The sequence below is a fragment of the Panicum hallii genome, chromosome 9 (genome assembly GCF_002211085.1).
Source record: "Panicum hallii strain FIL2 chromosome 9, PHallii_v3.1, whole genome shotgun sequence".
NCBI classification, from domain to species: Eukaryota; Viridiplantae; Streptophyta; class Magnoliopsida; order Poales; family Poaceae; genus Panicum; species Panicum hallii.
In genome coordinates, this window is record NC_038050.1 from 59,971,455 (window position 1) to 59,982,846 (window position 11,392).

At 50.3% G+C, this 11,392-nt stretch overlaps 1 protein-coding gene across 2 annotated transcripts; it reads right to left on the reverse strand.

Annotated features, from left to right (window-relative positions):
* Positions 1–8,038: 8,038 nt before the first annotated feature.
* Positions 8,039–10,833, reverse strand: LOC112876099. 2 transcript variants are annotated; one of them, XM_025940141.1, is made up of 4 exons: positions 10,517–10,833; positions 9,388–9,453; positions 9,235–9,315; positions 8,039–8,408 (listed from the first exon to the last, which is right to left on the reverse strand). In XM_025940141.1, exons 1-4 carry the CDS (start codon positions 10,775–10,777, stop codon positions 8,361–8,363), a joined length of 456 nt encoding a protein of 151 aa, XP_025795926.1. In that variant the 5' UTR covers positions 10,778–10,833; the 3' UTR covers positions 8,039–8,360. The 2 variants fall into 2 exon arrangements, with proteins under 2 accessions (XP_025795926.1, XP_025795925.1); XM_025940140.1 differs by having other exon boundaries at positions 9,235–9,453.
* Positions 10,834–11,392: the final 559 nt, after the last annotated feature.

Consider the following 11,392-nt stretch of genomic DNA (forward strand, 5'->3'; position numbering starts at 1 on the left):
AAAATGTGGCTCCCCGCGGCTTCGTCTCCAACTCGCGTCATTCTTGGCAAAAATACCCCGCGCATGCGGTGCTCGACGATGCGATGCAGCGAACGGTGGGAAGAACCGCCGTGCACGGCAGCACACGCACGGCTGGGCAGCGCCGGCTGTGGAGCGCGCAGCGTCGGCCCACTGCCGCGGTGAAAGACGCCGGAGGGAGGTGGCGGGGTGCCGCGTCAGGGATGGCGGCGGGGAGCAGCTCGGTGGCTTGGGTGCCGCTGCAGAGCAGGACGGTGGCAGGCGATGAAGTGAATCTGGGTGGTGGGGAAAAAAGATGAGGGCTGGATAAGGAAGAAAGAGGGAGGAAATCAATCACGAAGATAGAAACAGGTCTGCACTTTGCAGCCTTGCGTGGTGTATGGATAAGGATTGACCATGGATCATGGATGTGTGCGCATAGGAGGAGCCCATGGACTAGTAGCCCCACAAGTCAGTTGTACATACCAAATGGATTAATTTTTAGTGCTGCTATTTGATTGATCGATATATATTAAAATTTGTTTATGATCCCATTGATATAAACCAAGTCAAAAAAAAGGTAAGGGTACAATGGACATTTAACCTTTTTATCATTCTATAGAATCTATTTTGTCAAACGTTTTTTAAAACAGAAACCGCTTCATCAGAGAAGCAGCAGCTGGAGCCATTTTAGCTGGAGCCGGAGTGCAAAACAAAACAGGTCCTTAGAGTCGGTTTGGCGCGGCTTCCTCAACAGCTTCACGTGAAGCTCTACCAAATGCTAAATACAAAACGGCTCCACCGCTAGTTTCACATGAAGCTCCACTGAGAGCTTGAGCTCTTTTTTTACAATAACAGTGAAAGTTAGCAGAGCTGCAAAATATAGCTCCTCTAGCTCCTGTTACCGGCGCAAGCCGCGCAAACGTGCCCTTAATATTGCAAACAGTTTGTGAACAAAATTGCAGAAGCCTGTATGACCCCTTTGCACTCTTGCTTTAGGGGTGTCAGTCCGCTTCGAACCGTGGCCCAATTCAAGTAGAATTGCTTAGTACATCAGTACTGGGTCGTAAAGTTTCGATAAATCCCGTTTCGCTAGACATGGAGCCTTCCATTGGGCTCATGGGCCGATGCCAAGTATAAGCTCAGCCCAATCCTAAAATGTTTTGGTTCTATATCAAAAGCTTAGGGGCAAAGAGAATTGCCTTGACCCATTGAAAGAGATAAGGAATAAAAGATACCGTTCCAATTTTGTTAATAAAAACTAGTATTTTTCTGACTTAAAAAACTACGTCACTAAAAATAATTTAAAATGGTTGTACTATACGCCAACGATTTGGAAATGCTAACGAAGAAACACAATTAAATATTTCAAAGCACTTTTTAAGGTGAACCTACATATACTGTCAACCTATGTAGTAATTTTTCGTAGATGGGCGGTGAAAGTTTAAAAATTCGAGCGGCAGAAATCGTAAAATGTGATGTATTTGAATTGGATGGTGTGTACTATTGCTAACATTAACAGTTTCGTGAACAGAAGTGCAGAAGCTTGTATGCCAGATTCTAATTTGCTCCGACAATAACTTCTTTACCAAAAGAAACTTAGTCAAGTAAAAGTTAGTATTAAGTAGTGTTTAGTTGGCGAGCGAATTAGAGTAGATGATTCTATTCTAGTTTTGAGCTAGGGACGTGATATTTCCATTCATACGTTTAGTTGGAGGGATGCAATAGCTTTGTTTTGTGTTTGGTGGAATGGGATCCAAAGTACAATCATCTGTTGAATACCGTTAAATATGGGATCCACCAATCAGTCGTACATCTCTCCCCTATCTCCTCCCCTCCCTCCCAACCATGGGAGCCCTCGTCGTCCGCCCGTAATGGAGCCTGTCTGGTCCGCTCGACGCTGGGCCGCATGACCTGGCTGCGAAGCTCTCGCTCCGCCATGGAGCTCGACCGCCCGTGCCACCTGCCCGCCCGTAATGGAGCCTGTCTGGTCCGCTCTACGCTGGCCCGCATGACCTGGCCGCGAAGCTCTCCGCTCCGCCATGGAGCTCGACCGCCTGCCTGCTCGCCCTACCCGACCACGCCAGCAGCTCTTCGCTCTGTCATGGAGCCTGGCCATGCCGATTGCCTCCGGTCCGCGACCGCTCTCCGCCCGCCCGTGGCCGTGTCGCTCGCCGCCCGCATGCTCACACTACGCTATCACGCCGGCAGCTCGCGGATCCCACCTTTATATCAACCATCTGCACTCTGCAGCAAGCACGAAAGAGGCGGCGGCACTTACGCTGTCCGAGTGGGATGAGCACGTTCAGCTATTCTTTAGGGATATGATCTCATCCTAATATCTGACAGAATATTTTTTTTGAGGAACGGCTCTATCCTGCCGCTCCTCAACCAAACACCTTCGAGAGTGGAGTCGCTCCATCCCATTCGCTCTCGTTCCACCAATCAAATATTACCTTAAACACTTCAACTAGAGTTAAAAAGGTTTAGTCAATTCTTACCCACTGTCGAAAAAGTGGGTGGAGATCGCACCGGCATCCCACCAACCAAATGCTACCTTAAACAATCCGATTGAGGTTAAAAAGGTTTAGTCAATTCTTACCGATGATCGAAAAGTGGGTGCAGATGACGCCAGCAGCTTCCGAATCCGACCCTTCCTTGCAACCATCTGCGGCAAGCACGAAAGGGGCGGCGGCACTGACACCGTCTAAGTGGGACAGGCCTGTTCAGTTATTTTTTTTAGGATGGACTCATCTTAGTATATGATAGAATATTCTCTTGAGGAACGGCTTCATCCTGCCGCTCCTCGATCAACGGTAGAGATACTCCACCCTATTTAATCTCATCCCACCGACCAAAAGCTACCTCCTTAAATTCTCCGACTGAGGTTAAAAGGATTCGGTCAATTCTTACCAACGGTCGAAAAAGCAGTGGAAATGCTAAAGCACAGCAAAACCTTTTATCAAAAACTGTCAAAATTTTGAAATGAAGCCGAGTCGGGTTTGCTTTCCATTCCTTTTCCTGTAACCCGCCACCGAAACGGGAAGAAAACGTGACACAACGCGCGTACTATACAGCTCGGCAGGCTTTGTCCCTATGTATACCCCGTTCCTCTCGTCGAGCGCCAAATTCTTCCAGCGCGGCATGGATTCGGGCGATCAGAGGATGTCGCCGCCGCCGCGGCCGCCAGCGCAGCTCCCCGAGGACCTCGTCTGCGGCAGCATCCTGCCCCGCCTCCCCGTCCGGTCGCTCGCGCGCTTCGCCACCGTCAGCAAGGCGTGGTGTGACCTCATCCTCGGCAACGCCGCCTTCGCCGCACTGCAGGCGCAGAACCCCTCGGTGGCCTCCGCCGCGCTCGCGCGCTTCCACAACGGCCTGTTCAAGGTCCTCGCCCCCGGTGGGTCCGCCGCCTCCGTCGCGCCGCCGGACCCCAGCCTCTCGTTCCTGACCGCCGGCGGCGCCTACCAGCAGCTCGAGCTCTGCGCGTGCACCGGCGGCCTCCTCTGCCTGACGGCGGTGCACAGCGAGAGCCGCCGGCTCGTCTTCTTCGTCTGTAACCCGGCGACGCGCAGCTTCCACTTGATCAAGTACGGCTGCCCGCGGGGCGTGGCCGGGCTCGCGTACGACCCGGCGACGGCGGAGCGGGGCTACGACATGATCTTGGCAGCCACGCAGGGCCTGCAGACGTGCCGGTTCTTCTGGTTCTCATCCCGGGCGGCCGGGTCCGGGTGGCGGGCGCGGCGGGGCACGGTGCGCCTCGCGCTGTTCGAGGCGCTCCAGCCGAAGCCGGCGTACGCCGGCGGGCGCTTGCACTGGCTCACCAACCGGGGGAACATCGTCTGGCACGACGTCGCGCGCGAGCTCTGCGGCACGCTGCCGCCGCCGCCGTGCGCCTCGGGCGGGGGCAACATGGACCTCGGCGCGTGGAGCGGCCGGCTCCGGCTGGCGTGCGCCACCAACGCCGGGCTGGGGCTGTGGGAGCTCGCCAGCTACGGCGGCGCGGGCGCGGCGGCGCGGTGGGACACTGTGCACTGGAGGAGCTGGCGCGCGATCTCCGGCGTGGTGGCCCCGGAGCGGTGCTTCATGTGGTCGGTGGTGCCCGCTGGGATGGAGGCCGGCGGGGAGGAGGCGGTCGGCCTGGCGCTGCGGCACGGGTACAAGGCCACGCGCCTCGTCGACGGGGTCGCGAGGAAGCAGGACGTGGTGCGCCGCGCGCTGGTGCGCTACGACAGGGGCACCGGGGCGACGGCGGCCGCGGTGGAGCTCACCGGGAGGGAGGTTCACGACGGCCTGGGCACCGTGTTCGGCTACCACTCCAGCTTGGCGGCGCTGCCCAGGCTCAACATGGGCGACGCATGATCCGTCGTCCATGCTGATCTCCTTGTCTTGCATCCATGGAAGCAATCTGACGTTTCGCGCGCGCAATGCCTGTAATTTGAGGACTGAGCTGCATGCATGGGTATCCTGCGCTGCAGATTGCGAGTAGGTGGACATCCATCTCTTTCGGCATCCGAACCTCAGTAGTCAGTATCAGTATTGTTTTATTCAAAAAAAAAGTAGCCAGTGTTGGTATGGGTTTTGGTTGAATTTCTTACTGTTCTTGCTTCTTTATCTCCATACATGCTTTGGATTAGAACTGTGCCTAATGGAACCAGTTTTTCTTCTTCTTTTTTCGTGCTAATGGAACCAGTTTATTACGTGTACTCGTGCTAGTATCAGCTTCCTGCTTCCTAGACGTGCGGTTAGCCTGTTTATTACTCTGCTGTTTTCTTTTTATCTGCTGGTGCTTGCCGGGTTTGTGCGCTTATTGGGATGGACGCGCGGAGCCTGGGACTCTGTCCAACGGTCATCAAATCACACAATGCAGCACTAAAAGGCCCATGTGAAAAAGAAAGTAGAGATGGCCCAGATAATACGCCAGAATAAGCCCACTTTCTCCTGGTCTAGAAACTCCCCTTACCCCGGTTTTTTGGCAACCCCGTAAATTCGCTCTTGCGAGGATTTAAACCCGGACCTGCTAGATTTTACTCAGGTACTCCTACCACTAGGCTAAAGATCCTTTCATAAACTGAAAAACACCTAACCTCAAATGTGGAGAGGAAAAAGAAAAACCCATCCAAAGGAGCTCCCAAGAGGTCTGCAGGCCCAAGCATGTACTGGAAAGGGATGGGGTTGATGAATGAATGAATCCGTTCAATTCATCCTATCAAACAACTGAATCAAGCAATCTGAATGTCTGACCAAATGGGTGAAATTGGATGAATCCATTGCATTTATTTGATCATGGTAAAAAGTTTAAGCAAACACACACGTATTGCTGCCCTAAGACCAATGCCCAAACTTCCCCCGGTTACCACATCCACGATGGGTCCAAAGGCACAAGATGTGATGATCAAGATATATAACCAAGTAATAGAACATTTTGCTCGGAAAAAGGTAATAGAATGTTACTGTCTGTATACTTTATTCAGAGATTTACCAATCCTACACATAAGCTGTGCCTAGCAACAGCCGAACTCCGTATACTCTTTCTCTGCCAATAGTATTTGCAATCCATGACACTGGTGGACATCTCGATACACTTAATAAACCAGTAAACGAAAGTGAAAGATGTGGTATTATGCATATGCATCTACTTTTTACAACAGTACTTCGCTATTCTCCAGTAGAATATATAGTCACCTGCACTGAATGCGCCATTTGTATTCAACAAAGTTCAAGCTTCATTTTTCCTCTTAGGCAATAAGCACAAGATCTGTGCTATTTCACATGGTCTCACATGCACACTCCCTTGATAACTAATTTCTATAGTTACATGGAGAAATGTCTGCAAATCCCACTGGCAAGGTAGCAACCTATGAAACTGCCAAACTGGTGTTCTTTTCGCTGTCAAGCTTGGCCACTCCTTCCAGCTTCCTCCTCCTCAGGTCAACAGCAATCACGAGAGCGCGGCGGACGAAGAGGAACTGGCTATTGTCTTGCCTGTCCTTGTTGCCGGCTGCATCCCTCCGTCCGGCTCTGGGAGCGCGACCTGCAGCGCCATCTGAATGGGGGCGGGCGAAGCTCCAAAAAGCTGTTCATCCATTCCTCCGCCGTCTGGAACAGCACCATGGATGACGAATCGCCGCGGTCCGGGAAGACGAGAAGGCGGGCTTGCTTGCTACGGCCAAGCCGGCCAGCGTGAGCTTCCATGGCGAGACTGTTCGCTCGTCTCGATTCGGCCGATCGGCGTCGCCTCCTCCACTTCTTGTCTTCTTGCTGCGGGGCTCAGCCGGGTCGTGGAGCTAGTTGCAGTGCCTGCTCTGACCGTAATGGGCTCTCGCGCTTGCGGCTGGGACAGATCGTGGAAAGGGCGGCGGTAGCCGGCGACGAAGTGGCGCGGGACGGCGGGAGCAGGAACCCCATCCAAACTAGGGATCTATTTGAAAATATCCTGATCGTGATCCAAACTAGGGAGATATTTATAGAGTTCAGGGGCTTAACTATAAATATTTGGATCGCGATCATCAGTAATCACGATCCAAACTAGAGATCTCTTTGTAAATTTTAGAAATTTAACTGTTAATATTTGGATCGCGATCCAATTCAGAGAACTTTCTGCAATTATTTAGGGTGCCGACATAGGGTCGCCGCCGGCGGCCAGCCCCGCCGCCATACGTTCTGCTCGAGCGCGTTCCGGCTTAAACACTCCGTCCTCGAGCTACCGGTTGTGTACTCCCTAGCGCGCCGCCGCTGGAAACAGCCTTAGCTGTTAGATTTAATCTTGTCATTAGAACATTGCATGTTTACTTTGTTAGTTTGCATGTAGAAATAAATATGCGTGTGTTCTATACATGGTAGAACTGCAGGTTTTGGTAGATCAAGCACTCAGCTGAACGTGTGATATGTGCTAGTTGATGTCTTGAATCACTAGACAGTAGACATGCTAGTTAGGCGTGAGGCCATGCTGTGTGATACGGCAAGTGCATGGTGTGTGAATTGTATAGAATATACGTGAGATTAGGAGCTCGTTGTGCATGTAAACGTGTGGAAGTCCGTGAAGATCTTCAGCCGGGGTCAAAGCCACGAAGAGATTTTTTGGCAAGAGAATAGGACCTGGTGACTGGGCTCTTGCATGGCTACTACTTGCACGTTCCGCATGTACCGAGATGTGGCGTGAGTCTCGGCCAAGTGGACTGGCCGGTTGTTATCCATTTACATGTACTTCAGTTTATATAATGAGAAAACGGTGAGGCCGGATGTGCCAGAGCCAACCAACTCTACTTGTTTCTTTTGTTCCTACGGTGTGCGTATTCATCAGAGAGAGAGAGAGAGAGCGTGGTGTTTGCGATAAACACCACCTAGAGAGGGAGTGATTCCAACACTAGCTGCACGGATCGTTCTCTGTTTCCGATTTCGACGGCTCAAGCCCTAGCGCCGCCTCGCTGCTTTGCCCACAAGGAGCACCACGTGCTCACCTTGCCTTTCCGACCGTTCATGAGTCACGACGGCGGCATCCACCGACCACCGCGCCGGCACGATGGCGCTAGTAGCCTAGTACCTTCTCTCTCCGACGGCAAGCGCTCCGCACTCCAGCGCAGCCTCCCGAGAGGGCACCATCGGCAAGCTCCAGCACAGCCTCACATGGACCTCACGTCTCTTCCGTGCGGACTGGGGCTGGGCCAGCAACCATCTCCTCGGCGTCTGTCTGCCCGGAGGCCAGAGCCAATGAACTTGGTTGGGCTCGAGGATTCTCTCCCGTCCACACCACTCGGGCGCAAGCCGTGTCGTGTTCCACGGCCTAGCTGCTGCTGCACTGATCTGAACGGAACTCTTAACCATTACACGTATCAGGAACTCATGGTCCGGTTGCTGGCCATCAGCCTCCAACAAGTGGATCTGTGGATGTCATTACATCAAGTCCCTAATAATCTCGTTCAATCTCGATGATATTTCCCTGTGCCAGCATCGGGGCTAATTGGAGCGAACTGCATTCTTTAACCTTTTGACACTGAAAATTGTTTCTGAAGAAACCTTTGTCTCCGAACGATCCAACAATCAATGAACACAAACAGAATTATAGAAGCAAGTCACATAAGCCGTGGCCAAGGGAGCCTGAGAATATGGGAACATCTTCACTGTGGAAGGTTACTTTACAGCAAATCAGCAATGACAAGCCTTTTGCCCTATCTGGCATAAAACATAAGTGCGACTAACTAACGTAACACAGTGCCAGAAATACACCCTTTTCACCGTACCTGGTGCAGACCCAGTGAACAACCATTATAACTATCAACCACGTCTAAACCCCAAATTTCAGGTCTTTGGGTTCTTTGTCAGCAAGAGATCTTCAGGTTCTCAGGCCGCAGATATTTGCGAAACTACTACTTCCCCATTGACCTACCACCTCTGTTGCTTGCTGCATTCTCTTCCTGCACAAGGTGACCGGAGATAAGAAAATTCCTGAAGAAAATCATTACATACACCCTATATTTTGGGAAACTAGCATCAATGTTTCTGTTTTTTTATAAGTAGTTTTGACGTTTCTAAGCAATCTAGATATTACACGATTGTTCAGTTACAAGAATAGAACCAGATCAGTTAAGGACCTAGAGTCATTCATTGCAAGCTATCCATATTCTGTTGTAAACTGAGCATTTCATATTTGCATGTTTTACTAAGATACTTGATTAGGTAGGCTGGTTAGATTGTACCATAGCAAACCAAGCGTACAAGACAACATGCAAGCTAACAGCGCATGATATCAGTTTCACCAAAAATGCTGACAGCACCGTACTAAAATAATTTATGTGAAAGAAGAGAAACTATTTGCAGCTAAGCAACTTTCCTGCATTACTGTCGAAGTACCATACTATGTACTGCCATTTCAACAATGTGTTGGTTTGGACAATTGTGGATTTTACGTTCTATGTCATCAGTTCCATTGGTCATTATGTTCCATTGGACAATTGTGAATTCTCCTGAGCCCTGTCCATTAGCTGAAACCTACAATCCCTGAATGTTCTAGCTAAAAGGCATCTGGATGAAAAATATAAACTGCAAACTGTGTTGATAGGCTTTGTATTGGATTCAAACTATTGATCTAAAATGGGATAAATTAGCATGCCTAGGCTTCAGAACAATACTAATGTCAAAGTGGGATGAAATGACATGGTGAAAAAATGGCAGTCTCGCAAAATTAAGAAACCAGAATGAATTTGGAGGCAATTGTGATGAGCCAGAGCTTATCGGGCATACCTCATTCTCATTCACTGTCTGCTCAAGCTCAAGTTTGTGAGCTGACATTCGGGCAATCTCAGCAACAGCTGCATCACGGACCTGCGTATCATCACCAGCAAGTTCCTCATATGCAGCCTCAAACGCCTCCTGCCAGAACTGTGGAAGCCGTACCTCATCACTGATGCGTGTGTACATGTCCCACATTCGACCCACTAATTTCTCCCTCTCCTCCATCTCCTGGTCAAATTATAAGGCAAACACAAGCTGCTTATCCATGCATGGAAATACAGAACTGAAGTATGTGCTTTGCAATTTATGCTACTAATAGATAAGATGATGATGAACCATGATTTAACAATTAGGAAATGAGATACTACTTGTTATCGGAAAATCATATAAAGTAACAGAATCTTGCTTTCTAAGATACAAACAAAACATAAGAATAATCCACATGCCTTATCTATACAAATGGCTGCCACGCCCATGATTTTAAGTTTTAAACATGGTAAACCACCTGCGTATTAGTAGGATGAACTCAGTCTTCTGTGGTGCTCCCATGTTGACTAGTAACCTAGTTCAACGGACGATTATAAATTCTAATTTTTCTGGTAATCCTGGACACTTTGGTTGACACTTGTAATGGGTATTCTGACAGGCAGTTTTGATTTTATGAATTCAGAAAAAGTACGAAATTTGAATTTAGTGGGTTCAGTATTGTTTGCATTCCAGGATTTGGCCCTTCCACAACCCACCAAGGGAAATTGGTAACCGTGCAGTTTGAGCCGAGATTTGAAGACTTTGCTGATCCTATCCTGCTCGTCTTAAGATGTTATGACAAATGGGTAAAATAGTAACATCTGTGGATAAGTGCGTGGTACCTACGCAACTTTGCTGATACTATTTGTAGATACATTGTTTGACCTGCGTTTTCTCACCGATGGTCTAACAAGCAAACTTAAATAAGGTAAAGGAGTTGCACGATTCCCCTGACATTGACCTGAAAAAACCTGAATCTGGCAGGACTACCTATAGGCCACAGAAATTGTTCAGTTTCCCCCAACTTTTGTCCCCATATGGCCATATCATTCCAGTTCCTAAAGGGGAGGAAGAAAGGAACCATGCCCTCCTAGAGATTTTAATACGAAGTCCTGCTAATAGGAGATAAATCCCATCACACATAGTTGGTGACACGCACGTTTACGCACAGGTACAAACCACACAGAAAATCGGCAGGCAGGATATGAATCTCAGAATCCCTGAGGCACAGGACAGCGGGTAAAGTAGAAGGTGGGGTACGTACGAGGGAGTCGAGGTCGCCGCCGAGCGGTACGTCCAGGTCCCCGGAGAAGGCGGCGAGGTCGCCCGAGGAGGACCAGCGCAGGGAGACGGAGGCGGCGGACATGGACCAGAGCGCGAGCAGCGCGATGGCGGCCAATGCCCAGACCTTGTACCGCCCCTTGCCCAGGAGCGCCGCCTCCGCGCCGCCCGCCGCGGAAGCCGGCATGGCGATCTTGGTCGCCGGCACCTGGGGCGCCGCGGTGTCGGCGGGCACGCCCTTCATTCCGGCGTCGGTGGCGGTGGAGTACGGCAGCGGGTGGGACTGGTAGGCTGGGAGGGCGGGGGCCGGGGGGTGGGTTTGTCAGTAACGGCTGACGGTGTGGTGAGCTGGTTTTGTAATTAGCGACTGCTAGTGAGGTTGGCCGCGTGGGCCCCGCCCGGTTCAGGTGTCATACCACCAGGCCTGGCCAACTTTTTGCGTCAGTGGAAGGATGCTGGCCAAAACGGCAAAACCCAATGGTGGTGCTCGTGCTCCGGTAGTCCGGTACCGACTCCACTGCGCCTGTAACCAAGTCGAAGCTTGCAAACGGCCTGTATTTGGATTGTTCGGACGAGCTAAAATTAAATGCTAACTTTTAGAATATATTAGTATTCATGCGTATGCTAAAACTTTTAAATCTTAATTAAAATTTAATCCACCTTATTAATACTTCCGTTTGGATAAGCTAATGCTAAAGTTTAACATTTGAATCCAAATTGGACTGAAACCTATCACTGGCCCGCCCGCCCCAATCGGGTCAGTATCACACTGCTAAAAGAGTGAAAGCGCTTCTCGTCCATTTCCTCCCTGACTCGAGAAAAACTGTGCAAGGAGCACCTCATTATTACAAGTTCCTGA

Excerpts from the sequence above, each read along its gene's own strand:
- LOC112876099 (XM_025940140.1), bottom strand. The coding sequence starts at position 10,777 with ATGAAGGGCGTGCCCGCCGACACCGCGGCGCCCCAGGTGCCGGCGACC. Across the intron at positions 9,454-10,516 it reads GCGGCGACCTCGACTCCCTC|GAGATGGAGGAGAGGGAGAA; the intron begins GTACGTACCCCA and ends TAATTTGACCAG. Across the intron at positions 8,409-9,234 it reads AGACAGTGAATGAGAATGAG|GAAGAGAATGCAGCAAGCAA; the intron begins GTATGCCCGATA and ends CACCTTGTGCAG.